This window comes from Hemiscyllium ocellatum, chromosome 28 (assembly GCF_020745735.1).
Source record: "Hemiscyllium ocellatum isolate sHemOce1 chromosome 28, sHemOce1.pat.X.cur, whole genome shotgun sequence".
Classification (NCBI taxonomy): domain Eukaryota; kingdom Metazoa; phylum Chordata; class Chondrichthyes; order Orectolobiformes; family Hemiscylliidae; genus Hemiscyllium; species Hemiscyllium ocellatum.
The window spans coordinates 26,931,492-26,949,382 of NC_083428.1; the positions used below are offsets into that span (position 1 = coordinate 26,931,492).

The following is a 17,891-nucleotide window of genomic DNA, read 5'->3' on the forward strand; positions in this document are numbered from 1 at the left end:
AGTATATCATTACCCTTTCTGCCAAGAATAGTTGGAGAGGACACTCCTTTCAAGGTTCAAATTCACCATTTTCTCTTCAATGATTTTAACGTTCCTTTATTTTTAATTCTGAGTGAAAACATTGATCTTAGAAGTTCAGAATATTTCACCATAAGAAATTATGCAAATTATTTATTGACAGGGCAAAATGAAAGTTTTGATCTCTTGCATGATTTTAAAATTAGTATAATACAACGGTTGGCAAATATGTTTATCGATGCAACACATGATAATTTTAACTGGTTAAAATGTTATATTTTGCAGCATTGCTTTGGAACAATTAGACAAATGTCCTGAATAATGCGAACATCAAAAATGTCACATTAGTAGATGCTTATCATTTCAGTTTTAAGAAGGACAAACGTAGATCAACTATTTAAAAAATAAAACAATTTGTTTGAAGTTATATCAAATGATTAACTAAAAGTTACGCTAAATATCCAGGTTTATAGTTACTTGAAGCTTTCATAGCTACTGCCTACAAGAACTCTCAAGGATAACAGAAACAGCAACATATTGGAAATGTCAATGTTTATATAATATAATCCTGGGTATTTTATTGAACTTTGTCATCTGTTGATACCTTCTGAGTTATCTGATAGTGGTAATTACGCATTGTGCTCTCAACTTCTTCAAACCCAGGTCGATCTTCACACCTTTAAAAGCAAACATAATGGAACATAAATTGTTGATTTTGCAATTACAATGAAATATTCTGATGTGAAAATTCAATATTCCAAAGCTGGGAATCAATAGCTAGGAACAGAAATTTCACAACCTTAAGAAAATCATACTGACACCTGACTAGCAATAGAAGCGTAAGAGCAGGAGAAAATGTGAAGCCAATGACCTCCATCAAGCAAAAGGTGATTTTTTTCAATGTTTTTCGTGGGGTCCATAATGAATATGATAAAACATTGGGAACTCACACAATGTAGATTGTGTTTTAAGCACTTACATAGCCATTAGTTACCCAGAAGCAGTTTTTCTTTGTGTGATCCTGGAACGTCATCACCTTTACTCATTCATTGATTCATTCAGTCACTCAGCCACTAAGTAATTCATGATATGCATTTCAGGAGGAAGTAGCAGTAGCGGAAATCCATTGATGACAGGGCCAACATTCTCGATTCTCAATCTATTGACTTGATGATTCAGGGGTGCGAGCATTGGTTAGGGGAGGAAGGAGACTTGTTGTTCAAGAAGGGGCACAGATGAGTCTACTAGTCACAACTTTAAAATTAGCACATTAATGAATTCATTGGCTTGTGGTCTGTTACAAAGGAAGGTGATTGTAGTTGTTGGATGCTTAGCTCCAAGACATTTCAGGAGGAGTTCCTCAGGGTAGTATCCTAAGCCCTACCATCTTCATCAATGTCTTTCACTTCTTTATCAAGTCAGAGGTAGAGATGTTTGCTGATTATTGCAGCCTCAGATTCTGAAATAGTTTGTGTTCAAATGCATCAAGATCTGATAATATCTGGTTTTTGACTAACAAGTGGCAAACAACATTCACACCACAGAAGTGCCAAGCATTGACCATATCCAACAAGAATCTAACCATTGCCTCTTGACAGTCATTGGAATTACCATCTTATGTCTTAATTTTTTTTTAAAGCTAAAAGCCACAGTGGGGGGCAATCAGATGAAAATATTTCCTGAATTGACAGCTGAATTCCAAACAATTAGTATCTTGGAGGTTACCATTGACCAGAACCATACTAGACCATATAAATACCGTAGTTACAACAGCTGGTTGGAGGCTAGGAATTCCACTGCAAGGAACTTATCTCCTGAGTCCCTAAAGTCTATCCACACAAGTCTGGAAAGTGAAGGAATATTCTCACTTGCCTAGATGAGTGTAGGGGTCCAACAACATTTAAGAAGCTTGACACCATCCAGAACAAAGAAACCCTCTTTATTGGCATCACATCCACAAACACCCACTCCCTCCATCACTGATCCTCAGCATCAGTATTGTATACCATTTACAGGATGCACTGCAAAACTTCCCCAAGGCTCTTTAGGCAGCACCTTCCAAACACACAACTAGAATCATTCAGAAGGACAAGGGCAACGATACATTAGAAAACCACAATCTACAAGTGCAACTCAAAGCCACTCACTATCTTCACTTGGAAATATATTGCTAATCCTTCAGTGTTGCTGGGTCAAAATCCTGGAACTCTGTCTGTAACAGCATTGTCTACAGCAAATGAATTGCAACAATTCAATAAGGCAGTTTTCCACCACCTCCTCGAGGACAATTAGGGATGAATAATAAATGTTTTTGGCTCAGCCAATAATACAATTCCCAAAGAATGAATTAAAAAAAGATCAGGAAGGCCCCTGTGGCACAACCAATTCGTCACGATCTGCGCTTTTCTTGTGAAGTGTAGACTGTCCTGAAAGGGCTGTCCAAACTTCAAGGGGTTTTGTTTTCTGGCTTAAGTGTACTACAGTATCATTTTGAGGGAAGCCCAAGTCAGGGAGTCACAAAGATTATTAGAATGTACCTTCTCCTGTTGCGGAAGTGGGGACTGCAGATGCTGGAGATGAGAGTCAAGATGAGTGGTACTGGAAAAGCACAGCAGGTCAGGCAGCATCCAAGGAGCAGGCAAATCGACATTTCAGGCAAAAGCTCTTCAGCGGATGCTGCCTGACCTGCTGTGCTTTTCCAGCACCGCTCATCTTGACTCTTCTCCTGTTGCCTCAAGGTGCAGACACATCAAGGTATAGAAACAGAACTTATGTCCTACTTTGTTTCCTCAAAGCTAAAAGCTACAGTGGGGGCAATCATATGAAAACATTTCCTGAATTGGGTGCTGAGGTACAGCCTTCCCAAGGAGATTAGAAAACATAGGAAATAGCAGCTATAGTACTCATTCCCTAAAGTCTGCACCAACACTCAATGAGACCATGACTGATCATTCATAGAATCATAGAACCTCTACAGTGTGGAAACAGGTCATTTTACCCAACAGGTCCACCCAGACCCATTCCCCTACCCTATTATACTACATTTCCCCTGACTAATACACCTAACCTACACATCTCTGAACACAATGGGCAATTTAGCATGGTCAATTCACCTAACCTGCTCTTCTATGGACGGTGGGAGGAAACCGGAGCAACCGGAGGAAACCCACGCAAACACGAGGAGAATGTGCAAACTCCACACAGACCTTATCACTATCCCTATATCTCTTGATAGCTTTACTATCTTGAATACTGTCTGCAGTTTTGGTCTCCTTATTTAAGGATGCAAATTTATCGGAAGCAGGTCAAAGGAGGGTTTACTAGATTGATATCTGAATGAGAGGGTTATCTTATGAGAAAGAATTGGTCAGACTGAGTTTGTTTCCACTAGAGTTTAGAAAAGTAAGGGGTGATTTGAATGAAATCTATAAGACCCTGAATGTTCTTGACAAGGTGGACCTGAAAATTTCATAGGTTAATCCAAGTCCAGGAGTTGCTGTTTCAAGAACAAAATGAGTTTTTTTCTCTTTCTCAGGATGTTGTTTGACTTTGAACTTTCTGCCTGAAGATGGTATATTCAGGGGTATTTGAATTTTTTTTTAGGCAGAGATGACCCTGTGTCTAAATGAGTGACAGTAATCCAACCCACTTCATTCCTAAGTGGCCATTCTGCTGCTAATTTGTATGCTTATCAATCTTTAAATGTGTCCATCTTTGTTTTGAATAACCTCAATAATCGAACATCCACAACACTCCAGGGTAGAAAATGCCAAAGCATCACCACCTTAATTGGGAAGAACTTCCTCCTTATCTCAGTAACAATCACCTATCTGAATTGGACAGAAAAATTTATTTTTCTGAACAAGAATTTACTTGAAGAGAGACTAAAGCTCTGTTTCATAAATGCCAACTCCTTTAAAAAAAGCTCCTTTGACCATCTTTCTTGACAATCTCAATAGGAAATGTATTAATAATTCTGGAAATTGGACAATTATTGGTTGTTGACATCAACCAAGGCTTTAACTGCTAGAAGAAAAATTAAACGTCAATTTTTGTGAAAAGAGGATGCCAATAGCTTCTTTCACTCTCATATACTGCCCATCAGCCTCAAATATAAAGCCTGGTATTGTCTGTAGACTTTCTAGAATTCACAGATGTTTTCAAAGAATATTGTCACTGTCAAACTCTAATTTCTCTAAACTAAATAGTGGTTAAATACAACTTGCCCCATCCCATCTGGATCCCCACTTTAAAAATCTACGCTTTAGATGATATTCTTCCAAAACATCCTTACAGTCAATCCCTGTTTACCTTCAAATGTCTGCTCCAAATAATGATTATTAAAAATTGTCTCCCGTGAAATTAGTTAACATTTATTCCCTAGTTTTGGCAACAGGAGAAAAGTTAAACCAAATGTATTTATTTTGCATATTGCCATTGAGTGTTGCATGCATGGCACAAACTGTAGCGTTTCAGGAAGAGTCTGTTCAAACCACTGCACGCAATTCCCCTCTGCTAAACAGCCTTTTATTGTGGCAAAGTAGCACAACAGAGTTGTTGTGATGCCCAAAAATAGCAGTGTGGACATGTAAAAGGTATACTTTTAACAAGCTGGATGATCAGAGATAACATGTTGCTCTGAAGCTCTCACATTCAAAGAGGTTCAGGACAACTACCTTGATCATTTGTTTATGTTCCTTTCAACTTCTCATTGAGAAGTCTTGCCCTCTGTGTTTAGCAATCTCTGACCCAGGAGAATGTGACTAGGTTGGAGGGGTGCATAGAAGGCTCAAGCACTGCCATTCTTCTACAAAGAAGGGAAACCCTATCCAAGTTATGTTCACAGGTTTTTTGAAGAGACAGCAACCCATGATTTTAAAGATTAGAATCATTTGTCAGCGAACCAACACTTATTCTTTGTTAGATTAGATTCCCTACAGTGCGGAAACAGGCCCTTTGGCCCAGCAAGTCCACACCAACTCTCCGAAGAGTAACCCACCCAGACCCATTTCCCTCTGACTAATGCACCTAACACTATTGGCAATTTAGCATGGCCAATTCACCTGACTTGCACATCTTTGGACTGTGGGAGGAAACCGGAGCACCTGGAGGAAACCCGCGCAGACACAGGGAGAATGTGCAAACTCCACACAGACAGTCGCCCAAGGCTGGAATCGATTCTGGGACCCTGGTGCTGTGAGGCAGCAGTGCTAACCACTGAGCCACTATGCATTAGCTTTCGAATAGCGTGGGAATGAAAGCATTTTGACTGCTACGTAGACAATGAACATTCAAGTCAGCTTGTGGAAGATGGCATCACTCTGCGGTGAAGGAAAGGTTGCGAAGATGGGTACAGATAAGTGTGGTCTTTCCTAAAGTGTTTTCTTGTGTACTCTCACTGGTCTGTATTCTTCAGCATTGCATTTCCTACGCAACCTCAAAAAATTAAAAGTTAAAAGTTTTGAGATGGCCAATGTTTGTGAAAAGCACTATATAAATGCACAATGTTCTTTTTTTAAAGCATGTTCAGAATTTTAGCCTTACACTTTGTTTGATTCATTTTTGATTGTAACAGGAAGTAGCCAATATGTAGAGAGAAGCTGAGAATGACAATTTGAATGAAACTACTATAAAGAGAAAAAAATGTCAAATATGAATACAAAAGTAAAATAAAATTCAATCAAATTGCCTTACAGTCATCCTGATTAAACATTCTTAATGCAGCTGCTTTGAGCAAAGAATTTGTTAAAAAGCTATTTCACTTGGGTAAGGCCAGCACTCTTTACCAAAAACATATACTACTTCCAGGCTTCTCTGGCTTTCCTGAGCAATACAATCTCTGAATATTCAGGGCTTCACTCTATCACATATACCTGCAGACACAATTTTACAATGAATTCTGGCCCTTAGCATTAGATTAGAAATAGGACACAGCTCAGCAACTGGGCAATTATATATGATTTCTTTTTCCATTCATAGCCGAACGTAAATAGAGCTGTAGACCTCCTGTTGTAGCTTACCAATGGTGCCATAGGCATGTTGAACAACTCCAGGGTAACTCAAATTCTATTATTTTCCCTCACCATGAGAAGAAACACTTGGCCTCCAAATAGTGAATCTTTATAATTCCCTGCCTGAAGACAGATCCTTGACTGTTATCTGCTGTTGTTTATCCTGAGCTGTTTTCTCAACTGTTCTCTAATGGTGGCTTGCCATTACTTCCCACTCAAGGGATAAGGCAAAGAGGCAGCCTCAAAGTTGATCCTTGCTTGACTGAGAATTTAACTTGTTCTACCAGCTCTATTTTAAACCACATGCTAATATCTAGCAAGCCAAATCCCCTCTACATTCTTGAGAATTTGTTCACCTCAGTCCAACATGGCACCTCCACATTATGGCTACCATTGACACCACATACTGCTGGCTCAAAGTTGAGAGGATCTCCAAGAAGAAAATTTTGTCCACACCAGTCCAATAACAGCACCTCCACTTCGTAAGAAATAACTGGGATCATTCCTATCTAACATTCCTTTAGCATTACATAATATGATGTGTAAAATTATAAAGAAAATAATTGCATGGAACGTATCAATGACTTGAAATGAATAAAATGAAGCCATTGATTATTAATAATTCAAGAAAAATAGAGCACATTTACCAATGGAATCCTAACATCTGGATAGTTTAAAGGAATATACTTAGGATTTTTCAGCTTATATTTTCCTTGCTTCTTTGATTGGTGTGAATAGTCAAAGTAGTTAAGTTAATCCAGTTATTAAAGATTGAGCAGTTTCCTGTTTTAGCTAGAACAGATGTTTGTGCCAAGTGCAATAGACCTATTGAGAAATTAATTTCCACATTGGCTGTCATTTTGGACTGTATTTAGTTAAATATAAGAATATTTGATAATCGAGCAAATTATCGCATGTTACAACTTTTGACATAGAGTTTAACATACTTTATTGAAAACCATTTGTAAAGACCTCTTAAAATATTACAAGCTTAGCATCTCTGCTGCCACAAAACCACTTCTAAAAATAATTATCAAGAGACGCATATAGTCAAGAACAGCACTGCCATGCGATTCTTGAATGCATGTATGCATTTAGCCACATATTAGAGATAAGGCACATTCCACACCAACATACTCCACTGTCACACATTTTCTAACACCTCATTTGGATGTGAAACATGAAAAATGTGTAACTGTAATCTGCATAGAAATAATTACTTTTATAGGAATGTAAATGTTTTTGAAAACAAGCTAAGTCAAGACCTGTGCACGATCAAGACGATATAGCGACTCATATAAGATTGATTGAATAGCCTTTTCTGTCTAACCTTCTCATTTTCTGTCATGATTATGGATGAGTTCAAAGTCTAAGAGACATTGATAACATTGGGTTTCATGACTTTGCCTCAATTGTCGTCCAACAGCATAGTTCTTTCGGCTCCAGATTCTGCTTAATTCAGTCAAAAAATTGGAATCTCTGAACACTTGTATTACTACAAGTAGTGCAGCATTGATTTTATTTGTAGATGAACAGAAGATGATGGCTTTGTTGTGCAATTTGCAACTTCTGAGTCTCATACTTATCACAAAAGAGATTTATTGCTGATACCTGTGGCCAGTAAAATCAAGATTACATTCTGTTATATTGTTACAATTCTGCGAAATGCGTAAAGAGGCAGTGTTGCAGATAACAAGCAGCTAGCGTTCTATCTCACATATTCCGATATTTATTTTCTGAATTTCGATAGAAAAAGAATTTGGAGTGTCCACAGTATCTGGACTGCTGCAGTTTGTAAGAAAGATAGAGAAGGAACTGCCTTGCTTGGGACATCAGGCCATTCAGCAAGTCTTGCCTGCATAAGGACCTGCATCAGATCAGAAACAGAATGGCCAGCTGAGGAAGTTGATAATATAACATGTTTACATTAAGTCAGTGATCTCCACGTTGCATTAATGAAAAATAGAAAACAAACATATATGCACCAGAACTCCTTCCTCATAAAATATAATTAGTGTAACTCTATCCTATCTAAATTGTCCTTGATGATTAATGACTGAATACCTGTTCTGAGCGATTCATACAGTTATCATTCACTTATTAATCTGAAGATGAAAATCTAGAAATCGATTCAAACTTACTTGTAAGTCCAACACTTCTGCATCAATTGATGCATTTCATCTGGGCAGTCAGGAGGACGGTCCAATCGGCCTCCTTGCTCAATAAAACTAACAACTTCTGGGCCTTTCATTTTCTGCAAAAAAAAAAATTCAGATTTACTGCCTGTAGAAATTACTTAAAAATTGAAAACCTGATTAAATTATAACTAGGACTTTTACAGTACATTCTAAATATTTTTCAGCAATGGGTTTCCACCTAACAGCAATCTAGGTTTGTTTACTATATCGCATCAGTGTATGATATTGATCTTTTGCTATAAATTCTGTGTCTTATGATCCTACTCCACTATCTACCTGATGAAGGAGCAGTGCTCCAAAGGCGTGTACTTCCATATAAACCTGTTGGACAATAGTGTGGTGTTGTGTGATTTTTAACTTTGTCCAACCCAGTCCAACACCGGCATCTCCACATCATGGTGAGGAATTAGAAAGTGTTAGATGTATCAAGATACTTGGGTGCCCTTGTCAATAGGACACTGAAGGCTAAAATAAAGATGCAGCTAGCTGTTAGGTATGTTAGAATATTATGGAATGTTAGCTTTGATTGCAAGGAGGATTTCTTTTCAGAAGTAGTGAAGTCTTTCCTAAGTTGTATAGGAGCTGAAAATGTGTTGCTGGAAAAGCACAGCAAGTCAGGCAGCATCCAAGGAACAGGAGATTCAATGTTTTGGGCATAAGCCCTTCTTCAGGAAGGGCTTATGCCCAAAACGTCAAATCTCCTGTTCCTTGGATGCTGCCTGACCTGCTGCGCTTTTCCAGCAACACATTTTCAGCTCTGATCTCCAGCATCTGCAGTCCTCACTTTCTCCTCTAAGTTGTATAGGAGCCTGGTTAGACTACACAAAATGTAGACCTTGTGCAGTTTTGTTTTCCTTAGTTCAGCAAAGACATTATTGCCAAAGAGAGAGTGCAACAAAAGTTCACCAGACTTGGGATGGCAATACAGGCTGATGAAGAAAGCTTGTGTTCTCTAGAGCATCAAAGAGGTGGCTTCATTGAAATCTACAAAATTCTTAAAGGAACAGACAGAGCAGATGCAGGGAGTGTAGTTTCCCTGTTTGAGAACTTAGAGCTGGGGACATAATTTAAAAATAAGAGGATTCCATTTAGGATGGAGATGAGGAGGAATGTTTTTACTCAGAGAGTGATGAACCTTTGGATTCTGTACCCCAGAGAGTTGTAGGAGCTCAGACTTTGAATATTTTAAAAGTAGAGGTTGATAAAATTTTATCAATATCTTGAAAATATATCGCGATAGTGTGGGTAAAAGATATTGAACTGTTGGGTCAGCCATGATTGTACTAAATGACAGAGAAGGTGCAACAGTCTTGAATGGCTCACTCGTATTCCTATTCAACTTTTCGCTCTTCGTGAAAATAAAATGAAGGAGGAAGATTGTCACTTGATGCATAGAAATGGTCTTTTCAGTCCTGAAGGAAGGAAGATACAATGCTTAGGAATGCATCAACTTGCCTGGAGATTGTCTTAAGGAGTTAGGGGAAATTTTTCAGTAGTTTTATTTTCTAACATTGGCCTCCATTTCATTTTGCTCAGCCTCCATATGGCTGCTGAAGATGATGTGAGTGATTGAACCCTGTATCTAACGGATTGCATGAGCATTGACGGGTTCGATGATCTTTTCTCAGCTTTATTGTTCTTTGGCTTAAATTAAAAAATCTGATAGCTGCTATAAATAAGGTTACCACCCTGCATCTGCTCTGTCTGTTCCTTTAAGAATTTTGTAAATAATACTCATAAATTAATGGAACTGAAAGATATAAGGTCAGGGTGAGCGTGGTTGTGACATGGTGGCAACGGAAAGAAAGCTAAATGAATATTTGCTTTAAAAACAGTAACAAGATAAATTTAACAAAAATTAGTACATAAATAGTTACAGTCACTTGAAAGAGCTTGAAATGATCTGACCATGTGCACAAAGACCTATGCTTTGAGATCTGAATAGATTTTTTTCATCCCAGAATTACATTTAGATAATTACTTTCTAGTCAGTCATTTAGATAAATATAACTGTTTGTGCAAATTGAAAGTTGTTCCATTGGAAAAGAATTCAACTGCATTGAGCATGATCTGAGGTGAAACAAATTTCACTCACAAGACCACACAAACAGGATTTACCTTATATGGTTTTTGTCCATAAGTCAATGCTTCCCACATAGTAATACCAAAGCTCCAGACATCAGCTTTGCTCGAAAATTTTCGGAAATTTATACACTCTGGCGCATACCACTTGACTGGCCATTTCCCAGCAGTTCGAGCCTAGGACGAAGCAAATGTAAAAAGTCTAATTCAAAAGTTATTTCCCAAGTGATTCCTTTGTGAGACAGTGTGATTTCAGTATTTTGGGAGTTCATGAATTATGTGTGACAGAATAGTGCCAGTTTTAATCAAGGTGACATGATACTGAACAAATAGGTGAAATTGAATGTGATATTTATTGATTCGCCCATCTGAACTTCCTTTTGCCCATTTTGCTGCTCAGTAAATGATATTGAGATGATACTTAATTTCCCAATATGTTTCCCTTTCATCCACATGCAAAATATCAGTGATTCTGAAAATTTGTAACAAATGCAAAACAATTCAGATACACTCAGTATGTCCAGCAGTGTCTTTGAAGAACATAATTGCGTTAATATGACAAAAATCTGATGAATGGCCATCAGATGGAAAAAAAAGGGCTGCATTTTACCCGAATAGTTGACTTTTTGTGCAGGTCAAGACTGGAATCAGGAAGGACCCTGCAGACAACCGGAAGGAGAACAGCCTCAGCAGTGCCGTTACATGCAGCAGCTAAAGCTGAGGGTGCAACCTCAGAGTTATAGGGTGGTTAAGTGGGATCTGGGGCCCTGTAAAGGGTAAACATCTATTCTTCCTCTGCAAGTGAACTTATTCCGTATTAAAAACATTATATGCATGCAAGTTGCTTGTCATATTAGAAGGCGCAAATTGGCCAGGCTCTCATTTCCTTTACAATCCAGTGATCCCAGTTTGTGTGGATCTATGCTTATGGCACATGAGGACAATTGTTGTATACGATCATGTTTGAATAATAAGTACCATATTAACAAATGAACAAATCATCATTTAGCCAACCACTGTCCAAGGATCTATCCAATCTAAACATCTGAAAAGTTCCAAGACAGGGGCCAAGAGTATTGTTAGAAAAGCTTTTTCATGGTCTCAATGGTCTTTACCTTCAGCAGACTGGACATTGAAGAAGAAACCTCTGTGACATATGGGCAAACGGATCAGTTTATCCTCAGACAACAGGATACAATAACCACAGAATTAGCCATTTTATTTTGTAAATATTCATACCTTTGGATTCATAATATTTTCTGAATACACACTGACAAGAATGAAGGGATCTCTGCATTGCACCTAGTGAAGTTTCCAGAACTACATTCCACAAAATAATGTCTAGTTATTCAGCCCTAGACACTCAGTGATTACTTTGACTGGATTATCACGAGGTTTACCTTGTAGTAGCTGTCATCAGCACCTATTGCTTTGGACAATCCAAAATCACTAATCTTGGCATAATGTTGATTGACCAGCAGGACATTTCTGGCAGCAAGATCCCTGTGCACAAAATGATTTTCCTCCAGATACTTCATTCCTATTGACACTTGATGGAGTAATTCGACAACATTGTCTATGTTGATCTTTTCTCTAATGAAAAAATAGATGAGGAAAGGTTTCTTTTTAAATAATCTGCTAGAAATATTTTCTGCCATTGGCAAGTATTTGAAAGTTACCTTTGAGGAAACAATATTTAATTCACAATTGTATTTTTCAAGTTGTAAGATATTGAGAATGGACTATATACAAAATCAAACATTCACTGTAAAACCATGAAAAGTCATAGACAGTTTGACTTTGATCTAGAACATTTGCAGGACTCACCATAACAGAACTCACCCCAGTAATTATTTTAACTTTTCTGTGTTTCTAAGCTACAGATAATGTTAGTATGTGTCATTATGTAGCAAATAATAGGCCAGGCTAACATTAAAAATTTATACTTTAAAGTGCAACATTATTACAGGAACACAGTAAAAACAATATGGAGATGTTGTAATAATTGAAAATCAATAAAGCAGGAATACCAATAAGATATTGGCAGCCCAAAAATGATTTGATCTAGCTTGAAACTTAAGGGTAGACAAACAGGTTGACAGTGTCATAAAGATTAGATGCATTAAACTGATTAAACAAAAGGGCAAACCAGCTATTCAGATCATTTGTGGTTTAATTTTCAGTAAACCACTGAAACTGACTCATTTGTAAGTTTTACAACATAATTCGAAAGTTGATTTACTGATCAGTGACAAACATACTTCGAAATTTGACGTTAGACACAAATGCTACTCAAAAAAGGGCCTTTCCAAAATATCTAGTCATTCGCTGGTACTGGAGGATATTGGCCAATTAATTCTAGTGTTTCAGACAAGATTGAGACTGATTATAAATGGCTGCTTTTATTATTTTTGTTTTGAAAACTGCAAAAGCTCCGAGTGTTCAAATGAGATGCATTTATAGCACTACATTCCTGAAACCAAAGTTCTTCCAATATATTGTTTTGGGGCTCACAATGGTCTCTTCTCTGCTTCAGGAGACTAAATCCAGATTGGATCAATAATTTACTTGGACTCTCTGCTATGCTCCATCTGACTGATGTTTTTATCAGGCAGCGTAGCTAATCTAAACAAACACATGGCAATATCATTGGGCTCTTGTGGCACAATAGTAGTATCTCTACTTGAGCCAGAAAGCACAGGTTCAAGTCCATCTATTCCAAAGGTTTATCATAACACATCTGAACAGGTTGACTAAATAAAATCTACAGAGGTATGGAGTACAGCATATAATTCCAGTTGCCCCAATATTGGAAGGATGTTATTATTATAGGAAGAATATCCCTGAACTGGAAAAGGTGTAAAAAAAGATTTACAAGGATGCTACCAAAACTAGAAGGTTTGAGTTCTACAGAGAGGCTGGATAGGCTGGGACTTTATGCCCTGGAGCACAGGAGGCTGAGGGGTGACCTGATAGATGTTTAGAAAATCATGAGGGGTAGAGATAAGGTGAATAACCAAGTTATTTTCCTCAGCATAGGGGAGACCAAAGCTAGAGGTTTACGCTGAGAGGGGAAAGAATTAAAAGGGACCTGAGAGGCAACTTCTGTCACACATAGGGTAGAGCATATTTGCAGCGAGCTGCCAAACGAAGTGGTAAAGGCGGGTACAATTACAATACAATTACAGTACAATTACAATATGCCAAAGACATTTGAACAGATACACGAATAGGAAAAGTTTAGCAGGATATGGGCCAAATGCAGACAAGTGAGACAAGTTCAATTCTGGAAACCTGGTTGGCATATACGAGTTGATCCGAATGGTCTGTTTCCATGCTCTATACTCTATGATTCAATGACTCTCCGTATCTGTAATCAAGTGTCCACAGTATCAACTCAAAGTGACAAGTATGCGCCTCAACAATAAATTTGCCTGGTGATAAAACACTAACTGGGTGCTGTATGGACAAGCAGTGGCAGCTTATTCGTGTCTGTTAAACTCCAATTGCATTCTTATGGCTTATCATGGAGGAGGCTTTTAACTTTTGCCAGACTTTGCCTGAGCTCTCTATTCTTAAGAGTGCGGGATGTATCTCAATGAGGAATCTGAGTACTTAAAGCCAAAAATTTACTGTTAACTCAAATGCTCACTTTTTGGAAGACAAAAATTTGTTGAGGGGACCTCCCGAAGCCATCTCCATCACCAACATCAGATTTTCTGCTTGACACACTCCAATCATTCGCACAATGTAAGGATTGTCCAGTTTCTGCATAAATTCTGCCTCTTTCATTAATTCTTCTTTTAAAGATTTCTCATTATCATTTTTCAGTACTTTAATAGCGACATCGATCTGTTTCCTGGATAAAAAAAATAAAAACAGTAAATAGGAATTCAACAAGATCAAGAAAAATGCACACGTATAACATTGTAAATCTTTTATTGTCTTAGTCACTTCTGGTTTCTTTCTTTTAACTAGATTGACAACAACAATTTGTCTTTCTAAAAGGTTTTATTGTTTTGTTTTCCCTTAGTACCACTTCCTCTAATGTTTTTTTGTCTCCTAATTTACTTTGTATCTAATTTGATCTGCTGCTATGTTGTTTATTAGACAGTCTGTCGTCTCTTTGATCATTTAGTTTTCTGCCGATTGTTACATCCACCTTGACGGCCATGACAGATGCTGTGAATGGCGAAATTGTTAAGGTTATTAACTGAATCCTCAAGCTATTTTCAAGGCTTATATGTGTAAATTATATAGTTAAATTACTTACTTTCTCATCCTATACACTCCTTTCTTCACACAGCCAAAGTTGCCAGATCCTAGCTCCACTTCATCTATTAGTAGGCATTCTCGCTTCAGGTACAATGTCTTATCTTTTAACTCTTCAGGGTCACTGTAGGGGCTTACATATGACTCTGCATCCATAGGAAGAACTCGTCGTCCTGCATCTGGAAAGTTTTTGGAATGATTAAACACTTGAACGGTAATGTGGTTATTCAAAACATGAATATTGCTGGAAAGAAAGGCATGTTGCCTAACATTTTCAGGTTGTATTCATCAGAGCAAATGCAAGAATGCAAAGTTTCAAATGATCAAAATAATTTATATTCAGGAGGTAAGGGTGTTGCCTGTTGACAAGTCGACTCTACCAAAGTGACTGCAATGGAGAGCTATACCTCCTCAAACTCCCTGATAATGCAAAAATGAAAAGGTTGCACATGTTTCGTTTTCCAGCCTCAGAAATAGGACATGCATAGCTCGCAATTTTCCAAAGTTCCATTGGTTTTGGAGACAAGTTCCACAGAATTGCAAAACCACAAATGTTGTACTTTTCTTCAAGGAGGTAGCAATATGTCAGTTAGTCTACCCTCCGTCTTTGGGACAAATACGGGAATCTTGATTAAGGAAGTGGCAGCAGTACATTTAGAAAATCATGGTATGATCAGGACAAGGGCAATATGGTTTTTAGATCAGGAAATAATATTTGATAAATTCATTAGCGTTCTTTGAGGATGCAACAAACACAGTTGATAAAGGAATACAAGTAGGTGTGATGTATTTAGATTTCTAAAAGGAATTTGATGTGGTGCTGCATAAAAGTTTATTGCAGAAAATAACAATTCATGGTTTTTAGGTGATATATTAGCATGGTTAGCGGATTGAGTAACTAACAGGAAACAGAAAGTCACAATAAACGGATAATTTTCAGATTAACAAACCATAACAAGGAGAGTGCCACAGCAATCAGGGCAGGGCCTTAACTATTTATGATGCGTTTTATGACTTGGATGACTTATTGCAGACAAAGGTCGGTTGGAAAGCAAGTTTTAAGGAGCATACAAAAAATCTGCAGAGGGATATGGACAGGTTAAGGATGTGAACAAAAATGTGACAGATCAAATATAATATGGGAAAATGTGAGTTTGTCCAATTTAGCAGGAAGAAGAGAAAAGCAGAATATTATTTAAATGGAGAGAAACTATCGAAAATTCATGAGACTGATTCCTGGAATGAGTCCTATGAAAAAAGAATAAGTAGGTTTGGTTGATACTCATTGGTGTTTAGAAGAATGAGAAATTATCTTATGATGGACCTAGAAAAGGTAGATTCTAAAAGGATGTTAAGTGTTACGGGAATAAAATTAAGCTCAGTGAACGCCAGTAGACCATAACACCATAAGACATGCGCAGAATTAGACCATTTAGCTCATTCTGTCTGCTCCACCATTTAATCATGGCTAATATATTTCTCAAACCCATTTCTGCCTTCTACCCATTACCCTTGATTCCCTTACAAATCAAGAACTATCTATGTCTGTCTGAATACACAATGAATTGGCCGCCACTCCTACAATGAATTCTACAGGACAACCCACTGGCTGAAGAAATTCCTCTTCATTTCAGTTCAAAAAGGTCATCCCTTCTCTAAGGCTGCAATCTCGGGTCCTGGTCTCCCCACTATTGGAAACAGTTTCTCCATGTCCCCTCTATCCAAGCCTCTCAGTAATCTATAAGTTGCCATCAGACCTCCCTTCACCCTTTTAAACTCCATTGAGTACAGAGTCAGAGTCCTCAACTGCTCCTCATATGACAAGCCCTTCATCTCCAGGATCATTCTTGTAAACCTCCTGCAGACCCCCTCCAATGCCAGCACATCCTTCCTTAGATACGCGGTACAAAACTGCTCATAATATTCCAAATGCAGTCTGACCAGATCCTTACAAAGCCTCAGCAGTACATCTCTGTTCTTTCATTCTAGCCCTCTTGAAATGAATGCTAATATTGCTTTACCTTCCTAAATGTCAACTGAATCTGCATGTTAGCCTTAAGAGAATTCTGAACGAGGACTCCCAAGTCCTTTTGTGCCTCAGATTTCTGAAACTGTTCCATATTTAGAAAATAGTCTACACCTCGATTCCTCCTACCAAAATGCAAACTCCATACAGACAGTGGCCCAGGGGTGGAATTGAACTCTCATCGTTGGCATTGTGAGACAGCAGTGCTAATCACTGAGCCATCACTAACCAACTAATGGTTAACCATACTGGGTATCTAAACAACAACTAAAGATGAACTAATGCAGCAAAGTACTGATATGCTTCATCATTCTTTTTAAAAACATCTTTTATTTTGCCAATTATCTCCCTTTCTTTCCTCTTCTGACTGAACTGGTTCAATCCACCCAATGGGATTGCTCATATTTTCCCACATTGTATTCCATCTACCATTTCTTTGCCCATTCTCCTAGCTTGTCCAAATCCTTCTGCAGTCTCCCCCCTTCCTCAACACTATCAGTCCCTCTACCTTTGTGTCATCTGGCAACTTAGTAACACTGCCCTTTGTCCAGATCATGAATGTATAATGTGAATAGTTGTGGTTCCAATACTGACCCCTGCAGAACTCCACTACTCACTGGCTGCCAGCCTGAAAAAGAGCCTATTATCCCTACTCTCTGCTTCTGCCAGTCAGAAAATCCTCTATCTCTGCCAGTACCTTGCCCTAACACCATGGGCTCTTATCTTATTTAGCAGACTTCTGTGCAGCACCTCCTCAAAGGCCTTCTAGAAATCAAATAGATCATGTCCACTGGTTCTTCTTTGTCTAACATGCTCATTACCTCTTCAAAGGATTTGAACAGTTTTGTCAGGCATGACCTCCCTTGGTGAAGCCATGCTGATTCAGCCAATTTTACCACACACTTACAAGTATTCTGCAATCTTTTCTTAGATTCCATACTGTAGGGAATCTAATCACTACTACTTCTCCAACCTCATATTCCAGTGGTCCAATGTCCACTCTTGACTTTCACTTACTTTCTAAATATTTTTACAAAACCTGTTGCAATCTTTAAAATTACTAACTAGCTTACAAAATTAGTTAAGTAGGTTGCTGATACATTTCAACTCAAAGAAATAGTGGTAATTTGGACGAGGTACTAGAAGGCTTGTGGAAACCATACGCAATCTCTTGGGGAGGATGGAACCGGTTCAGTCAGAAGGAGAAAGAAAGGGAGATAATTGACAAAATAAAAGATGTTTTTAAAAAGAATGATAAAGCATATCAGTACTTTGCCGCATTAT

At 38.0% G+C, this 17,891-nt stretch overlaps 1 protein-coding gene across 3 annotated transcripts in view; it reads right to left on the minus strand.

The window, feature by feature from the left end:
• Positions 1-482: 482 nt before the first annotated feature.
• Positions 483-17,891, minus strand: part of LOC132828819 (tyrosine-protein kinase ZAP-70) — a 102,089-nt gene continuing 84,680 nt past the window's right edge. For all 3 annotated transcript variants that reach the window (XM_060845965.1, XM_060845966.1, XM_060845964.1), the window contains exons 8-13: positions 14,583-14,760; positions 13,962-14,168; positions 11,710-11,902; positions 10,346-10,486; positions 8,171-8,283; positions 483-695 (exon numbers count right to left, since the gene is read on the minus strand). In XM_060845965.1, coding sequence (XP_060701948.1) covers positions 596-695; positions 8,171-8,283; positions 10,346-10,486; positions 11,710-11,902; positions 13,962-14,168; positions 14,583-14,760 — 932 coding nt within the window. In that variant the 3' untranslated portion in view covers positions 483-595. The remainder of the gene's footprint in view (positions 696-8,170; positions 8,284-10,345; positions 10,487-11,709; positions 11,903-13,961; positions 14,169-14,582; positions 14,761-17,891) is intronic.